This window comes from Stigmatopora nigra, chromosome 9, assembly GCF_051989575.1.
Source record: "Stigmatopora nigra isolate UIUO_SnigA chromosome 9, RoL_Snig_1.1, whole genome shotgun sequence".
Classification (NCBI taxonomy): Eukaryota; Metazoa; Chordata; class Actinopteri; order Syngnathiformes; family Syngnathidae; genus Stigmatopora; species Stigmatopora nigra.
In genome coordinates, this window is record NC_135516.1 from 7,932,472 (window position 1) to 7,952,203 (window position 19,732).

Below are 19,732 nucleotides of genomic sequence, written 5' to 3' on the forward strand. Positions count from 1 at the left end.
AATAATAATAAATCAGTATCAGGGATATCATACAGACAAAAGAGTAATAAAAAACAAATTATTATTGAAGAGGTGGTAGAAGTAGTGTCAAAGTTTCCATATTTTACCTCAAAGGTTAGTGGAGAGCCATATCCACCCTTGGAAAGAGCCACATGTGGCACATAGGTTCCCTACCCCTGCTATAAGACAACATAACAGGCTTTTGGTAATCAGAGAAAAGAAAAAAACAAGTCACAGACTATGCCAAACTGTGAACTTATAGTCCGTAGAATACGGTCATCTAAGTTGCAGTTTCAACTTTTACCCTACTGAAGCCAGCAGTAATTGCTTAATCTGCAAATATAGATATGTTTATGTATATGAGTGCATGGTGGCTCAGGAGATTGATTAGGATAGAAAAGGTCAGTGAGTGCATCTCATCCCACCAGCCATCTCACTAGTCCTTAGATTTATTTTAGCGGTGAGGATGTGCGCTGTTGGCTAACAGAGCTCTCAGTCCCACTGAACCATCCATCTTCTTGCCCATCAATCTTCTGTCCCCTCCTGTTCATTTAGTGCACTGACCGTTTATCCGTGCTCGCCCCTGGTCAAAGGGCCGCGTCTCCTTTGTGGCCCTGATCATCTCCGCCCATTTCCTCTGCCATTTATTTTTCCTCCACTGTTCAAGTGAGCAGCTTTTCAAGGTAGATCCACTCATCCCCAACAAGACCTATTTCCCCACCAATCATGGCTACACTTCCAACCACTTTAATGTTAACCTTCTCCCATGTTTTACCCACTGTCCGAGACAAGTGTCTCCATCTTTGTTTCATTCTGCGCAAGTCTCTCCATCTTTGCATTCCCTCTCCTCCATTGCCTCCCTTTATCCTTTCACAGCTCCTCAGTATTCCGTCGTCGTCTTGCGCGGAGTGATTTTGCCCAGACACGTCTGGCTCTGGGTAAAGTGCGGTCCCTGGAGAGAGCGCGCCGCAGCCCCTTAGGTCGCCGGCACCATGAATACATTATGATCCCCATTTCCATCCTGTTGCCACGGCAGCACTTTTGGAAGCCGCAGGGCGATTAGGACGGGCGCTGTCGATGTAGCCTGATACCCTGACTTGGGTGCCTTTTGCTGCCCTTTTTTTGTTTCATTTAGCCCCCACTCAGTGCTCATTTCAATATGTTCATTTTGGAATGCCTGACTATAGTTATTTATATCAAAATGATGAACTATAGCTATTTTTAGGTTTTCTTAGCAGTTGGCTTTACATCAATTCAACATTCTGTGCTCGTGCCAAGGGGCGGATTCTGTATTGACTTCTGTTACTCATGTTTACCATTAATCTTTCATTTTTTTAGAGATTCCGCATGACATTTTAAAGTCCTATAGGTGTTGGTTTTATATGTGAACCTTTGCAAATATGGTGGAAACAGACAGTTCTGGGAAATGCTTCAGATCCTCTTGCTCATTTACAGTGATGCCTTATTCATGTGTACTAGGAGAGCTTCTTATCCATCCCCCTCAATGGCAGACAATGAGTTAATAGTAATAAAAAAACACTCATTTATAGTGTGTTTCCTAATGGTAAATATAAAAAAAATCCAAATTTGTAAACATGGACAGCTATTGTACACACAGTATTTGTAGCAACTAAATAATATATGTAATTATATGGACAGTCACAAACATTAGAGGAAAAAGGAGATTTAGCACAAGTAAAAATGGGACAAATTTGACCTTAAAGGTTATGCAAGACTGGCAGTTCTTTTTGTGTATTAATAAACATCATACACTACATCTTTTTTTCTCACAACTGCGATCATGTGACGTCATAATGGATCTATCCCAACCTCCTTTCTGGCTATTCCCTCACTCCTGCTCTCCACCGACAATTTTCTTCGCATCGCAAATGACACAACTTACCTTTTATAATGTTTGGCCCCCCCACCCCACACGTCCCCTCCCTTTGCGTGAGGGTGGGAGAGAAAAAGTTGGTGCACATGATGTATAAAACATGGAGCCTCAGGTAGAGGATGTTGGCGAGGAAGCCATGCCCCCCCCCCCTTAAATGGCCATGTGCACGCGCCTAACACTTCACTGAGCAATCTGTCAACATGTCAGCAACACATGTTTTGTAAAAAGCCTCTGGTGGGAGTCAGGGGAGGAGAAGGAGGAGGAGGAGGAGAAAAAGCACTCCTGCCAGACCAGAGAGGAAATGCTTTTTTCTTCTCCATGCAGTGGATTTTCTATTGCTGGTGCTCAATCCCAAGGGGACCACCGTCCTTATACACACACACACACACACACACACACACAATGTCTGTACTTCAGAAATTTGAGCTAGGCTGGTGGTAGTGGGGGGGACCCTCGAAGGGGTTTTACTGCAACCCACCCCCACTTTTTTTTCTAGACCGTCTGAAATTGTGAAGGTATATTGTGGCAAGTCCCCAAGTGGTCTTTTCTAATACCTGAGTTTCTGGAAAAGCTGGAAATTACCAGCAGCTTCCCCAAGGGAGGGCTTTATCCACACCAGGAAGGGGAGTAGAGCTCAATGGGGAGGTGACTTAATGCATGGCTGAAATAAAAGAATTTTTCTCTCTTCTATTTTAGCTTCCTCCCTTCAGTCCCTGTGCACCCCCTCTTCTCTCCTTACCCTCAGTCGTATAGTTTACTTCTCTTGACGGGCCGCGAGTTTAATAAACTTTCATAGGATGCTGCCGTTGCCGACAGCTCGGCAAATACCCCCGTGTGTTCCCTTTTGTCGGCGATACGAGCTTTTTGTTATGGGGCCGCGCGTACACGTGATTGCTGCCTTTTGGTTTTTGTCTCCGCTGCCCTCTTGTCTCTGCTCCCTTCTCTGCATTTTGTCTTCATCTGGCTTGCCCCTCCTCTTGCTGTCTCCTACTTCAGCACGCACGCACACAGACATTGCAAATGCGTTACACAAAGTCAAACTCTGTCACATGTGGTTGAGCTTATTGTTTGGTTTGTCTCTTCACCCCCCATCCTGATGTATTCCCTTTTGTATCCTCCATGTTTTGTTATATTGTGCAGAGATGCAGATAGCATACAAACAGTTTGCCCTGAGTTAACCCTTTGAAAACCTTGCGTTGAAACACAAATTGGAATATTTTATAGGCTTCCTCGAGACTTGTACATGTACCTGTTAAATCTGAAAAAAAGTAAATCTTAACTACCTAAAAAATATGAGGAAAACATTCTATCCTAAACAGTTACAATCGCCCAGTTGCTTTTAAAAGATGAATTAATTCATTCATTTTTTTGGTATTGATTAAAGGTTAGCCCTGAAAATTGCCAATATGTGACCTAGAAAACCTCTGATGTTGTAGACCAAATGTGCCATAATAATATTAAGAAATATTTCATAATTTTATAGCAAAGGTGCCACATACTATACCCAGTACTTAATCAACTTTTCATTTTAAGGCAAACCAAAAGGGTGGCAATAACCCTGTTTGAGAATGTTTTAATTAAAATGCAAATGAAATGTATTTTTTAATTAATTTACAATACTCATTATAGTTCCTCCTGGGAAAAATGTCTCTCATTTTGCACGCAGTTGATCTGTAAACCAAAAAAGTAACCCATATCACACGCATTTATGCAATGATGTCAATAGTGTTTGTTTGAAATATTTCTGTTATTAGATGGTTTCACAGACAAAACTACTAGTAGAAGTTTGATACGATTTTTCTAATTCCTTCATTTATTCCCTTAGGAACTGCTTGTGATTTACACTTGCAAGTATAGTAAAGACTGTGATTGCATTTTGCAAATTAACTACCAAAATACTATGCTTTTTAGCCTTGCACAAGCCAGTGATCATAAACTCAAAATAATTCTCCGTGTGTACCAGATACTCTTCCCTCCTTTTCCTCCCGTCTTTACTGTTAGTAAATAATTAAACCATCTTCTTGTTCCAAGTGCAGTTCCAAATAGGCACGAGCAGCCATGGTTGATGCTAAACAAGGCAGTCCGGCTTTATAGTGAAACTGAGGGATTTGGGCTACAAGAAGGCAATGTCATTCCCTTCAAAAAGGCTAACATTAATTAGACCCTATAGGATAAAGGTTAGCTGAGGCAAGGCTGAGGTTTTAACATTGAGCGAATCTTAATAGAAAGTGTCTATGAATGATGCATATGTGGACTCCCAACAAATATTGTATAAACAATCGTGTTTGTATATTAGCCACCTGATGGTGTAGTGGTTCATCCGCCTAAGACTGGTGTGGCCAGCGTGGGATTGATTCTGGCTCAGTGTGGGTTGCAATGGTTGTCAGTCTCCGTGTGTGCCCTACGACTGATTGGCGACCAGTTTAGGATGTAGTCCGCCTTTCTACAGTTTCTACAGTTTTAGGTTATTTTTAGTTATTTTTGTTTCCTCAAATAGACACAATACTGCAATTAGTAGCCAGGTACTTCTCCCCTCCCTGAAAATAAGCTTATCCTCTCATATTTCAAAGTTTAAATATCCCAGTTCCTACATATGGCGATCTTCAAATTGAGGCATATTACGAACTGCTTAACCGTTTTAGTTTATTTTATTTATCTCTGTAGTTACCTAAAAAAGTTCCACCACAGAACAGTCTTCTTATTGTCTTTTTTTATTTGGTTATAAAGTCCTAATTTATAATTAAACCACGTTGTTGAACATTATTTCTCCTGTTAAGTGGGGTGATTTGATCAACTTGTACATTCAATTAAATCATCAGTTACATAATCGTAGTTGAGTGTTTCATCAAAATGTAATAAACAGTGGTTAATTAACTTAATATTTCTACATACAAACACACTTAGAACTTTAACTTCATGAATGCTGTAAAAGTCCCATGAACTATACATGCAATTTGCACATTATGGTATCAACTCCTTTTTATATTCACAAATATAAAGTGCTAACTCAAGAGAATTTCAGATTTAGAAAGCCATGATTCATTTTTGTCATGTTGCATTACAATTATGCCAAGTGCGCTATGTCCTTATGATGTTATTTTTTTCTCCAAAGAACAACACTATTATTTATTGTGTTTATGAAGCATTTTATCTAAGATAAAAACTAAACAAAAGACTTGACCTGAGCATCAACATGACACCCTAACTTCTGCCCCCTAAAAGGAATGTAAATTTGACAACAAGCAGCACACCTCTGACCAATTGACTTTACCACTATTGCCTTTCCAATGTGTCGGCAATTGTCCCTTGCTGATTCATCACCATATTTGCACACCAAATTTAATTAAAGGTCACCTTAGATGTAATATTCTCCTGATAATTCCGATATCAACTTGAGCATCCGTACCATTTTTTTTATTACCTCCTCACTGTATATTCCAATTATAGCCTTACAGAAGAAATATACATTAGGCTGATATTAGCACACCGCACATCATGTCTATAAAGGGAAGATTAAAAAAAAAAAGAAAAAAGAAAAAAATGTAATTATCTGATACCGCCTTGACTGTCAGTGATAGATGATATGAAGCCTATATGATGAGCGGCCATGGTGCAATTGGTAGCTCGAGTTGTCCTGGGAACAAAAGGCTCAGCGGTACAATTCCCTGGCTTTGACTGCCCATGTGCACTTCAGCAAGGCACTGACATTAAATGGCCCCAATAAGGTTGGCAGCGCCATGCATATCAGCAGTATTTTTGGTGTGTAAATGTATAGGTGAACAGGTCGTGGGGGTGAATTGCTGGAGCCTATCGCAGCTAAATATGGGCACCCGGAAAGGGACACCCTGAATTGGTGGTCGGCCAATCCCAGGGTATGAGGAGACGGACAACCATTCACGCTCACACTCATACCAAGGAGCAATTCAGTATAGAAAATATCTAATCTAATAATGGGTGGTCTTGCAACTTCAATGGCATTAAATGGCTCCAATGCCTGAGTTCATATTTTTGCATTTTCACATCAATTGTAACACAAATCACAGAAAATTAATTAAAGAATATGAAATCAGTAGCGTCTGGCCGCCACTCACCGTGCCATCCATATTGGCTTGTAGGTGTATCCCCTCCCCTATTTGTCCTTTCGGTAAGGGTATCATATATATATAGATATATTCAGAGATGTTTTTTTGTCTTATTATTCCCATTGCTCTTTCTTTTTCTCTGTCCCCTTTAAACCGTTTTTCTGTCCAGCTGCATTTTCAGAATAAACAGGACGATATAAACAACTGCAAAGGGAGGATACTAAATTCCCTTGTGTCAGCTGTTTCTGCATTTAAAAAGACCCCGATTTAACATTCTGCGTGTCCAAGCATTTGAACAGAATAGGCGCAAATAAAATAAAATATCAAAAAAGAATAGTATGCCATTAGTAATATCCACTGTAGATCTGATCCAAGTTTGGCCTTGGCAGAGGTCTCCCATCCACTCAGTGCCTTTGTCATTTTGGTGTTGGCTAACGTTTCTTTTAAATTCTTCTCCTGAGAGAGTGAGACTCGAATAGCCTCCCAGGTGGTGATGTGTTACTGAGTAAGTAAAGCTGAGCAGTGATTGCCTTCTTGCAAATTAGGAGCTTCCATTAAGGACCTGGAAAGAGGAAGGAAAATGAGGAAGGTTTTCACAATGTACCATCATCAGTTTTTTTTCTCTTAACAGTGACCCTGAAAGTCTTCCACTTGGCAAAAACAATCTATAGTTGTTGTTTTTTGGTTTTTCTTTCCTCTTTTCATTTTCCGCTGATAAATAGCTAAACAGGAATAAATCAATTTGCAATGATGGATGAATAAGTAAAAAATGCCCCGTAGTCATTTGCTTACTTGTATTCCGGCCTCACGAAGATGCAAGTGGGGAACAATTTGCTCCACATAGTCAGGCGCGTGCATGCTAGAGTGTGTACACATGTATTTCCGTACTTATTAGCATTAGGTTACAGCCTGGATACAATAGAAATGGGCGGGTGGAAAACAAAGCAAACCCTGAAATCTGTCAGCCATTTGTGCTCACATACTGTACACACATGTCGGGAGTCTTCTGGCACGCTTTAGTGGGCCCAGGGAAGTGCTGGTCCATGGCCTGTTCTGTTCTCCAGGGAGCATCCGCCTCCCCTCCACAAGCACCCGCCAACCTCCTAAGGTCCTCCCACCCCCCTTCCTGTGCAGTCTGTGGACACAGTGTGAAGCGACAAGGTTGCAGAACCAGAAAAAAATACAAGCACATCCTTAAGAGTCTACTCAAAGACGAGGAGAATCATCACAGTGGTAATTGTGTCGAGTGAGAGATCAGAAGAATTATTGGGGGAAAAAGCAGAAAATCTCGCCCAGGCTTTTGTTACTTTGCCGTCGCGCCATTTTCCACATTGATCCACCCTTCCATCTGTCATCTTTTGCTCTCGTCCTGTTATCTACTTCTGTTTCTGCTCTCTGCTTGGAACTTGGATTCAAGAGTGCAGAGAGGAGCCTTCTGGCTCGCATAGAGAGAAGGGATGAAGCTGTTTATTCATCTGGAGGGTATTAGAGGCATGATTAAGGAGAAGAGGGAGAGGCGAGGCTGATGCGACGTTTGAATCGCTCGTTGGTCGCCGCTGGGATTCGGGCCAACAAAATACAGGAGAAGAATGGCTGGAAAAGAACTTGATTCTCTTAGAACGAGGGCAGTGGAAGTGTCTGTCTAGAGGCTAATTATTAATAAATGCAGGTTCTTTTGGACCTTGGAGTTTTGTCTCCACCACAGTCACTGAGGGTTCAGAAATCTTGACATTTAAGACAGGGATGCATGAAAATACATCGTTTTGCTTGAGTAGATGCTTGTTTTTTTCCCTGTGTGTGTATGTGTGTGTGTTTTCTTCCTCCCATTCCGCACTGCTCTCCTTGTTTTCGTCTCCCTCCCGGCCTGTCTCCCGTTGTTCTGCCACTGACAAGCATGGACACCTTTGAGGAGATATCAAATAGAGCCTCTGTGTATTAATCAGGGGAAAAATAGAAGTCGCAGGTCAAGAAGCAGGGGGGCAGATGTTGTTTTTGCTGAATGCAGCTGAAGCACACAGCTACCCATTCTTATTTTTTTTTGTACACCTTTCATATTTTCTTCCATCAAAGGAAAATCACAATGCAAATCTTCTTTTCGAGCCTATCTGAATGCAAATGAATTTGACATCTATATTTCTATTATTTCACATATTGCACATACTGCAGAATGACAAACAATGAAATGCTTTTTGTCACATTTTATCGTGAAACGCGTTCTTACACAAATGGATTGCAAGCAACCATTTGAGCCTTTGTAAAAGTAAAATTCAATCTTGATAGTTCACAACCCTACACACTATAGGATGATTGTTTAAGAAAAAAATGTTTGTGATGTCTGACAATAAGATTTTCCAAGCACGTTTTGGTAATGTATTTTAAATGAAGCACCTCAGGATTTCGCACCCAAGTACTCGGCCTCCACCACTGACCAACTGAATTGGCCGTCTACTGAGCTTTGAGTCACGTCTCTGAAAACTTTAACGAGGCGGTATATTATATTTCTACACACAATAACAATACGTTGCCTCTGAGCTGATGCATTAGTCATATTTACCTGAATAAGTAAAAGAGAATGGGAATAAATGTACGCAGAGCACACAGTGAGCAGACATTAGCAGCAGAACATAGAATGGATTGCTGGATCTTGCACATGATCTGCCGCAGTATTGAGAAAACAACACACACAACCCGGTCCTCCCTTAGAGCTAGTGCAGTGAGGCGGGCGATGGAGGGGCCATGCTGGGGGACAGATTGTCATGCTCCTCTCTCCCCCTGTGAGGCTCACTGTGGCCACTGGACAAGCCAAGACCTGCAGGACAGCCTTCTTCCTGTTTGCGCTTTGGCCTCCAGCATAGCCAGTTATCTGATTTTTTTTTTTTATGTTAAGGTTCGCATTATCGTTTACATGATACTATGTTCTAGTACAAGGGTTGGGAACCTTTTTGACAAAGACATAAACAATTCATATTTTCAAACATTATTCCTTGAGAGCCATACTCAGAATTTAAAAGTAAAAATACATGAAAATGTGAGCATTTATCATTCATTTCACCACTTTGAAAGTAAAGAAAAGTCTGAATTCTTTTGAGAACATTATTTCACTGTCGCTAATCAATGATTATCAATGAGAAAATGCATGCAGAAGAGTCTAATGAAGAAAAAATATGATTTAATATGGCGCAGAGCCATATACACCCATCAAAAGAGCCACATGTGGCTCCCGAGCCATAGGTTCCCTACCCCTGTTCTAATATATATGTAGATGTCCACCTTGCAATGATTAGGTTTGATATTAAAACGCTTGTTTGATTAGTCTGCTACTTGAATAGTCACAGTCCTGGTATATACTAATACAGTATTAAATAACATGTCTGTTTGTGGAAGTATAGTGTTCCATGTCCACTATATGTAATCCATTTTTCATTGATCTCGCTATCACAGAAAACCCTCCCCCCTCCCAAAAAAATATAGTAAATGATTACCAGCCGCCCTACTTTTCCTCGGCTATGGGCTTCCATTTGTCTAACTTTCCCGGTGTGCCACTGGGGTACTCTGATTTCTGGGACAGTGACCAAGTGTGCCTGTCTGAGCTGGGGGACATAGCTAATGTGGACAAAGTAGTTGACGCTTTGCCGCTTTCCCTGTGGCGGAGAGGCGGGGCCGCCAGGGTGCCGTAATGGACGCCGAGACCTCAGAGTCCAGACAGCGTTTGACGCAAATAATCATTGCCAGTCCTTAGATGATGAGTGTCAAGTAGGGCCTTGGTGCTAAAGAAATTAAATAATCAAATCGTGCTGTACATGATGAGCATGTTCTTCAGACGTATTCTACTATTTGGGCATCAGGAAAGGTAAATGCTGAGATGACACATACGATTGTCTCGCGGGGAAAGCTAGGTACTGGAATAATAATAATAATAATAATACAAAAGGAAAAGATCACGTCTGTGCATATGAAAGGAGGTCATAGTGTTACATCAGACAAGTTGTCAGGTTTTTGTTTATTCAATAAATTCCCAATCCCCCATGTGCCAACAAATAGCACTCAAGCTCAAAACATTTCTTATGACAAGCAGAGACGCAGATGTAGTAGTTTAAATGAGCGTCGGACTGAAGTCTAGCACACCTTGGTAATAGTGTATAGAGTTTATTTTTTTTGACAGCTATAAAATACAATTTGAACTGTTTGCCAACCACTTCCACTCTGTCAAATTTGTCTGGATCTGATTACCCATTAGGAATGAAAAGTAAAAATCACTGCCATGCGTTCTATTTCAAAGGACGACTGTGCCATCCGAGAAGTAAAACCACATCCTCTTAAAAAAAAAAAATTGGTTAAGACCCGACTACATTAATTATAGACATAAATCAAAATGTATCCTCTGGGTCTTGGAGTCCAAAAATGGCAGACGACCTGTTCCCAGATTTAAGGACTTTATTTGAACAGGAGTATTTACTCTGGGAAAGGTTACTATGAATGAACACAGAGGAAGCAGAGCACAAAGAACACTTCAGTCTGCTATGAGGAAACCGCTAGACCTGCTAAGAAAAAAAAGGTTATTTCTACAATAAATAATATAGTTGTTTATATTTTTATGATAGTGTTTTCACTCATATGAAGTTTTATGAACTCCTCTATATATTCATTCATTCATTTTTCCGTACCGCTTACCCTCACAAAGGTGGTGGGACTCTATATTATACCTATCTTAAAACAAGGAATGAAATCGAAAGATTTGTATTGTTTGTGGCTTTGTTGATAGGTTGTGTTACAAAAAAAAGATTAGACTGTATGACTTCCGTGTCAAAAAAAAATGGTTGCAGTTTCAGAACAATGACAGCCATGTCCTTTGCTTGATCTGCGTCTGTCATACACACACGTTTAATGACGGTTTGGTCATAATTTTTGGAATTAGTGTTATAAAACGCAAAAATCGGTTTAGAAATTGACATCAAGCCCTCTTCACGTTCTAACAAAAAAATAATCTGACTGGCTTGATCAATCCTCCAGCTAATGTACGACTATGCCTCATTCCTTGCGCCTGGGGTTGTTTTGTTTCACACAGGAGACATTTAACCGAGTAGTGATGGCGTTGTGGGGGTGGGGACAGAACTCCCAAGGAGGGATAGGCCTTAAGATGGAGGTCTTCCTCCCAGGATGTGACAGTCTGTTGGCTGAAGGATGCTCAGGAAGGCCTTGGCAGTCCAACAAAGACAGCCCTTCAGCTGCAGGGTGTAGTTTTTCAGGCCCCAGCATCCCCTTTGGCAGCAGCACAGAGAGCGCTGGCGTGCACAGGCCCCCGGCCCGAGAGACTGGGAAGTAAGGCCCGTTCTTTTATTTACTCAGGCTGCTGCTGAGGCCTGGGCATTTTCTTGTCAGGGTGAAGAAGGGAAAAAAAACAAAACAAGTCTGTCTCTTTCTTTTCCTCTACCGGTCTCCTGAGTAGGGATTGCGCTTTCATCCACCGTTGTTCACATACTTGTTTTGGCCATTGGACTTCTATCTCTGTTTTCTCTGTATGTGTGGGAGAGAATAAGCGAATGAACCTGCATTAGAAAATAAGACAATTCTGTGCATTGTCTTGCCATGACAACAAAGAATTAAATCACTATGTGTTTACACCTGTAGAACCTTTCAGCCACAAGAGATATTTATAATGAATAAATAATACATACATATAATAAATAATACAGTGCAATGCATTTATTGGCCCTCAGATTTCAGACTATTTTGTTCCATTGCAAATAATGGAAAGAGAAATAATCTTTTACCAAAAATTCTGTTACCTCCTTAAAATTTTTATTCCCAATGGATTTTTTCCATTCAATATTTGAACATTCTTAAGGATTAAATATTTTTTAGAAACGTGATCCATAGTAGTGCAGTTTTACATGCTTTGAATGCTTTTTAGTAGTTTTTTTAAATACTTTAATAGATGTTCAGGCACAGCCTTAATTTAAAAAATATATGGATTTTGTTAACCCTCACAAAAGGTCGTACATAAGCAAAAGTAAATATTAGATTTTTCTTAATTTGTGCTATCTAACCTCAAGCATGAAACTTAAAATATAGCCAAATATATTCCCTCTTGTAGAAAATCTAATAGATCAAAGCGAGCGTTTTTCGTGATGAAATGTTAGTTAGAATCCGTTTGGACCTCCTTATGTTCAGAGGAATTGAGTTTATCTCTACACTTTTCAGCAAAACTGCTCTGGGAAATAGCGAAAGCCAAAATTAGATCAAGTTCTGAATTCAATAACTTCACAGTGTTTGATTTTACAGTAAAACCAAAGCATCCATTGTCCTGCAATCTTACTTTAATATGCCTGAATATTACCTGCCAGATTACTATCTAACCATGATAACTCATTCTCTTTACATAAGACATGATTTTCTTCAAAATTTCTCTTTACATATCCTTTAAGTAACAGCACTCAATACATGATTGACATCAATCAAATGAGCTAACAATGGACTGGCGGCTTGACAATGACTCAAGGCAAACACATCCTCATTTAGGTTTATCGAATTTAATTTAACCTCATACACAGACCCATTTGTTTGTTTGTTTGCATCTACGCCGATATGTTTGACTTTAAGGCATTGGCCGGGGTCATTCTTCGTATGATGTCTCCATGGGAGAGAGGGCAGATCCACCCCCTTCTGTGGAGGAGGGCATTGCACTGAGTCAGCCACCCTCCCGCATAGCAAAGAAAGAGCCTCGTATGGAGGCTTCCAAACCAAGCGGGTTTTGTAACTAGAGAGCGATCTATCGAGTGGGCGCTTCGCCAGCGGTGGAAGGTAGCTATTCGGGAGGGCTCTGGTGTGGAGGTGGGCTCTCGTTCAGCAGTTTATGGTGGGGGTGGGGACAGGGGAATGGTGTCCTCCGACTGCATCTGTTTCCTGAAGATAGGCCCTGATGGGGGGCAAGTGTTCAGAGAGGGCATGATATCCTGATGAAGGGCATATCACATTGTAAAAACAACAGCAAGGGGAAGAGAAAGAGACACTTAGATTTGTCAGCCCAACTCTTAACAGGTTGGCTCTTGCAAAGAGCTTTTCCTTCACCACGTCCCCTCCTCCCGTCATAAATCTTTGCCGTTTCCTCTTGTTTTTCCATTTCGAAGTTTTGACCTTTTGACAGAGCTTTTTCTGAAAGGGTTGGGATTACATAGTTTTATTTAGGTAAGGAAGTCCGGAACACTTGGAATTGGACAGCAGGAAGAAGTGGCCAGTAACCTTTTGAACTGGGGGAAATGCTGTGTTCCAGTCATGTTACTGTACAATGCAACAGTGTGCTGGAATGTCAGCATATTTGCCTGTCAGGAGACCATCAAGTATTTTGTAACACATATGGGAGCAGTATTGTTGGTGTCCCCCGTGATTGTCTACACCTGCTTGCCCTTGAATAAGTAAGGTATGCACGCAGGGATTTTCAAGAAGTAATTTTACACAAAAACTTAAATGCCAGTGCAACAGATGGTGTTCTAACTCTGATTGTAAAACTATTTCATTTAATCAGAAATACAAAAAAAGAGGAATTAAACATGTGTAGTTACTCCTGAATATGGTAAATGTATAAAACAAAACAATGAATGAATGAAAAACTGAATGAATTTCTTCTAAACCGTTTTGTCCAGTGTCGGTTCTGCCTCAAGGTTTTATAATATTGCTCAATATTTTTACCATTTTTGACACGTTATTAAACACTTGATGCACTCTTGCATCTCTTTTTGCAATATTCACTTTTGTCTCGCATTATCATTTGCCTTACAGCTTTGCATGCTGATAAATATGATAATAATGTTCATTCTATAATCGGATATGTATTGACTAATGTTGGGAATGCTCAACTTTTCATGAAAATCATTTGTCTCTGGGCGGAGACTTGCTAAAGGCATTGAACTGCTCTGGTCAAAATTGCACATTTAATCTTCTCTCCCACTCTCACCAGTGCAAAATTTTCCGTATGCGTCTTCTTGCTTTTTAAAGAAAAAAAATAGTTTTTAGTCTTGTTCAGATATAATAGAAATGTTCTAATTTACCTCATGCCAGGCTTACATATTCAAATGCACCCACTGTCTTGGTTTGGCTTTGAATGTCAGAAATTGTGTTATGAGTCACAGTTGGTGAAGCCATTACACGGCCACATACAAGGTTAATTGTGGTAAAAGTATTCCTTGTAATTATCTTTTCTAATTATACTTTAAATTGTGTGTTTTAGTGTAACTTTTTGAATAACATAGACAGGGAGACATTTTTCAACGGTATTTAAAATACATAAAATTCACACAATTCTTATAATTAACATAACTGACAAGACAATGATGACCCATGATTTTACTGTAGAGGCAAATGAATAAGGCTATCTACATGTGTGTATGCCCCTCCCTCAACAGGCTCACAAACCATCTCCTCTCTTTTTCTGTCTTTTGTAGACGGTGCAGACATCGAGGACGACCCATCATGTTCTTGGCCAGCCTCGTCTCCATCTAGTAAGGATCAAACATCTCCAGGACACTGTGAAGACTATGATTTCGGAGAGGATGAAGGGGGACCAGGCCTGCCATACCCGTGCCAATTCTGCAACAAGTCGTTCAGCCGCCTGAGCTTCCTAAAACGGCACGAGCAGAGCCACGGCGACAAGCTTCCATTTAGTTGTACCTTCTGCAGCCGTCTGTTCAAGCACAAGCGCAGCCGCGATCGACACGTCAAGCTGCACACTGGCGACAAGAAGTACCACTGTGGGGAATGTGACTCGGCCTTCTCCCGCAGCGACCACCTGAAAATCCACATGAAAACTCACGCCTCCAACAAACCCCACAAGTGCCCCGTGTGCCGCCGAGGCTTCCTCTCGTCCAGTTCACTGCATGGCCACATGCAAGTACATGATCGGGGAAAAGAGGGCGGAGGCTCGAGCCTCTGTCGATCTGACGACTGGAAACTGAAAGAGACGCGCAAGTGCAGCCGTTGTGAGGAAGGTTTCGATGTCCCGGAAGACCTTCAACGTCATATTGCTGAGTGCCACCCTGAGTGCTCCCCATCTGAGGACGGAGGCCTGGGTGCCACCCTTCAGTGCATCTATTGCCATGAGCCCTTCGGTGATGAGGGAGCCCTGCTTACTCATATTGACCGAGCCCACAGTCGGGACCGGAAGAGCCACTCCTGTGCTATCTGCTCTGAGCAATTTTTGTCTGTTGAAGATCTTTACGCTCATATGGACATCCACCAGCTACCTGAATCTAGTAACCACAGTAACAGCCCTTCTTTACTGACTGTAGGCTACACTTCTGTCTCAAGCACCACTCCAGACTCAAACCTCTCTGTTGACAGCTCAACAATGGTAGAAACAGCCCCTCCTGTCCCCAAAACACGGGGCCGGAGGAAGAGGGCTGCTCATAATTCATCGGAAACCGGGGGACGGGCGGCCAAACAGCCAAAGGTGTCTTACAGTTGTATGTACTGTAACAAGCAAGTTTTCTCTAGTTTGGCTGTGCTTCAGATTCACCTGCGAACCATGCACCTGGACAAGCCGGAGCAGGCGCACACCTGCCAATTTTGCTTGGAGGTCCTGCCCTCATTAATCAATCTAAATGAACATCTAAAGCAGGTCCACAATGCTGAAGGCCATCCTGCCCTGTTAGCAGGCTTCCCTGACTCTCTCCTTCAGTGCAACTTCTGCCCTGAGATACTGAGTGATCTCAATGCCCTACAGGAACACATCCGCTGTTCCCATGGCTTTCCAAGTCCTGTGGCCAAAGAGAGCAATGCCTTCTTTTGTCCCCAATGCTTCATGGGTTTCTTGACTGAGACGACCTTGGAAGAGCATGTTCGTCAGACTCACTGTGATGGAGGTAGCCTGCGTTTTGACTCTCCTTTGGCTGTCACTCCAAAGGAGCCCATTGTTGAAGTATACTCCTGCTCGTACTGCACCAATTCACCCATATTCAACAGTGTGCTGAAGCTCAATAAGCACATCAAGGAGAATCACAAAAATATTCCCCTGGCACTCAACTACATAAACAATGGAAAGAAGACTTTGCATTCCCTCAGCCCATCGTCTCCAATAACCATTGAGCAAGCAAGCATGCTCAAACAGGGTGGCTCAGCCACACGTTCTTCCAGTGAATTCATATGTAACCAGTGTGGGGCCAAGTACACCAGCTTAGATCTTTTCCAGACTCACCTAAAGACTCATCTGGACGGCCTGCAACCACAGCTCACCTGCCCCCAGTGCAACAAAGAGTTCCCTAATCAGGAGTCTCTGCTGAAGCATGTCACCATACACTTCACAATTACCTCCACGTATTACATCTGTGAGAGTTGTGACAAACAGTTCACATCTGTAGATGACCTGCAGAAACATTTGCTGGACATGCATACTTTTGTGTTTTTTCGCTGCACTTTGTGTCAGGAGGTGTTTGACTCAAAGGTGTCCACACAACTCCACTTAGCTGTAAAACATAGTAATGAGAAGAAGGTGTACCGTTGCACCTCCTGCAACTGGGACTTCAGGCACGAGACAGACCTGCAGTTACATGTCAAACACAGCCACCTGGAAAACCAAGGTCGCGCCCATCGTTGTATCTTCTGTGGGGAGTCATTTGGGACAGAGGTGGAGCTGCAGTGTCACATCACCACCCACAGTAAGAAGTACAACTGCCGCTTCTGCAGCAAGGCTTTCCATGCGATTGTGCTTTTGGAAAAACATTTGCGTGAGAAACATTGTGTGTTTGAGGGAAAAGCTCAGAACTGCGGTGCTAACGGCTCGGTGGTATCCAGCGTGGATGGTCATCCGAAAGACGAAGCCGAGTTGCAAGGCCTTCTCACCAACAGCCACGGGACAGGGAACACAGGAGGATCTGTAGTGGAGTCCCAGAACAGCCATGATGGAAGTGAGGAAGAGGTAGAGACTGCCGAGCCTATGTATAGTTGTGACATTTGCGGGGCCTCGTACACAATGGAGTCTCTTCTCACGAACCACCAGCTGAGGGACCACAACATTCGCCCGGGTGAGAGCGCCATGATGAAAAGGAAAGCTGATATGATCAAAGGAAACCACAAGTGCAACGTATGTTCTCGCACCTTCTTTTCTGAGCCTGGGTTAAGGGAACATATGCAGACTCACCTTGGGCCAGTCAAGCACTACATGTGTCCAATCTGCGGGGAACGTTTCCCCTCTCTGCTCACCCTGACCGAACACAAGGTCACCCACAGCAAAAGTCTCGATACGGGCAGCTGCCGCATATGTAAGATGCCTCTCCATAGTGAGGAAGACTTCCTGGAGCATTGTCAGATGCACCCCGATCTGAGGAATTCACTGACGGGTTTCCGGTGCGTGGTGTGCATGCAAACTGTCACCTCTACATTGGAACTGAAGATCCACGGTACCTTTCACATGCAAAAAACAGGGACAATGTCTGCCAGCCATCCGATTGGGCGCAGTCATCCTGTATCTCACCTCCAGCAGCTCCATAACGTACAAAAACCGTTCAAGTGTGCCTCCTGTTTGAAAGATTTCCGTTCAAAGCAGGATCTTGTCAAACTGGACATCAACGGCCTGCCTTACGGCCTTTGCGCATCTTGTGTGGCCAACGCCGGTTCAAAGAGCTCCAGCCCAACAATGAATGGAGGAAGACAACAGCAACAACAAGTGGGTGCCACCACTCCGGCGCCAAACACTGCTCAATGGATTCAGGGAGGGAGTCTCAGCCCGGGCGAAGGAAAAGGCAAAGCCGTTTCTTCTTCGTCGTCGTCCTCTTCAACATCCTCAGCAGCGGCCACAAAAACCCGGTGCTCAAGTTGCAATGTGAAGTTTGAGACTGAGGCAGAATTGCATAACCATGTCCAGAGTGTGCACGCAGGGGATAGCGGCAATGGGCAGCTAAAGACACCCCAAATGTCCCCCATGCCCAGATCCAGTCCATCGCAAACAGAAGAGGTACGGTGGTTCCATTTGTATGACTGTTTCTCTTGTGCTGCTTAATTTTGATAACAAGAACAATAATATTGTTGTTTTTGATCTTATTTACAGAAGAAGACCTACCAATGCATCAAATGTCAGATGGTATTCTACAGCGAATGGGACATCCAAGTTCACGTGGCCAATCATATGCTCGGTAGGACATCTTTTTTGTTTTTGCTTGCGCAGTCTATATACATTCTCTACTATAACTTCACATACTTTAATAATATTAAACAGCTAGTCCGATGTTCTGTGTATTGGGGAACTGAATTACAAGACCCCTCTTCAATGTCCACCATTGGATGCATTGATGCGTTACATTTTCTAACTAATGGTTGGTGGTCGTTGATGGTTCAATGCTAGATTCATCAGACTTAGCTGTACTACGTAGTTGGCATACCACTCGATGGCGGTGTGAATAGGGGAGTGGGAATGATTGCCATGATACAGAGTGGCGGCAAGTTAAGCCCATATAGTCCTATGTCCGATGTTAACAAGGATAGGCTGCGGTACCTTGGACAGGGTAAGCTGTCGAAAAGGGATGAATGGAAAGGCAACTTTGTGAGACCATCATTAGTATCATCCAAACATTCAATTTAGAAAGAACATTTAATCAGTTTTGAGGATGAACCAAACAGTGTGAAGATCTAATAAAATATTTGACCCTGTCTCATTTAGGCTCACACGTTTCTGGAACGCATCCCAAACTAGGTGGAATTACTTTAATATTTTTAACTGCATCCCCCCGTGTTGTGCATCCATAAACATAAGCAAGTCATTTTAATTTCCCCTTGCATGTGAATGTTGTGAGCATGCTTGTGGAGACCTCTTAAAATGTTACAAATATTGATTAAAAGTGGGAAGAGAATATCTTGACATTTCCTCTGCTATGAATTTACATACTATTAACACTATACATACATATATTATTTGTTTTATCGTGCACTCTTCATCTGGTCATATGTAGATGTATGTACATTTGATTTGATCTGATATATGATGTGATGCACCCTAACAAAGCAAATGAGAGATTATTCAGATTCAAAGTCTCTTTGAGAACAAATGGTAACGGCATTTGCCAAAAATCTTCGGTTGCCTTTGTTTGTCATCTGTATGCAGGCAGTAGTATTTGTAAAGACGAGACAATTGAAAAACATTTTTTTCCTCGCCTGCAGTAAGTAGGCATCTGAATTCTGGTCTCACGTTCCTTTATTCATTCATTTATTCAGCTCGTTTGGCGGCTCTTTCATTACGCTGCATTATCTGTTGTCTTCAGTGGGGGAGAGACTCATTGATCTGGAACCAAACCGCCTCTCTGTTTGGGACACGCTTCTAGGCGCAGGTGAATTTAAACACGGTGGGCAATTCTATCAGGACGGCTAGGCAATTCTATCAGGGGCCTACTGTTTGTGCATAAACAATCAGAAGCATGTGATTTGTGATTTTGATGCCGCGGTGCATTTGCAAAGGACTGAGATGAGCCCAGAGTGTAGGTGTGTGTTTTGTATTCATCTTTGCAATCTGCTCACCCACTATTCTACTGGGGGTGCCTAATACAGTACCATGCCAGCATTAGTCCTTTCTATTGCAAAGGCGGGCAGGGAACACACTGGGAGGGTAGAAAACAAACCCCCCTACTGGTTACTTTATGTCTTTCAGCAGCGCCAGCACACGGCTCTGCTGTAACAGTGGAATTCGGGCAGCTTAAGATAACAGGAGGATGGGTGATTGGGTTATTGTCTGATATCTTACTCCTGTGATATGCCATCGCTTTGTGTTCCATATGATCAT

General features: G+C 42.4%; 1 protein-coding gene across 3 annotated transcripts in view; it reads left to right on the top strand.

The window, feature by feature from the left end:
- Nucleotides 1-19,732, top strand: part of znf521 (zinc finger protein 521) — a 98,625-nt gene that overhangs the window by 30,500 nt on the left and 48,393 nt on the right. For all 3 annotated transcript variants that reach the window (XM_077724457.1, XM_077724458.1, XM_077724456.1), the window contains 2 exons: nucleotides 14,415-17,917; nucleotides 18,011-18,095. In XM_077724457.1, the coding sequence (XP_077580583.1) occupies nucleotides 14,771-17,917; nucleotides 18,011-18,095 (3,232 nt within the window). In that variant the 5' untranslated portion in view covers nucleotides 14,415-14,770. The remainder of the gene's footprint in view (nucleotides 1-14,414; nucleotides 17,918-18,010; nucleotides 18,096-19,732) is intronic.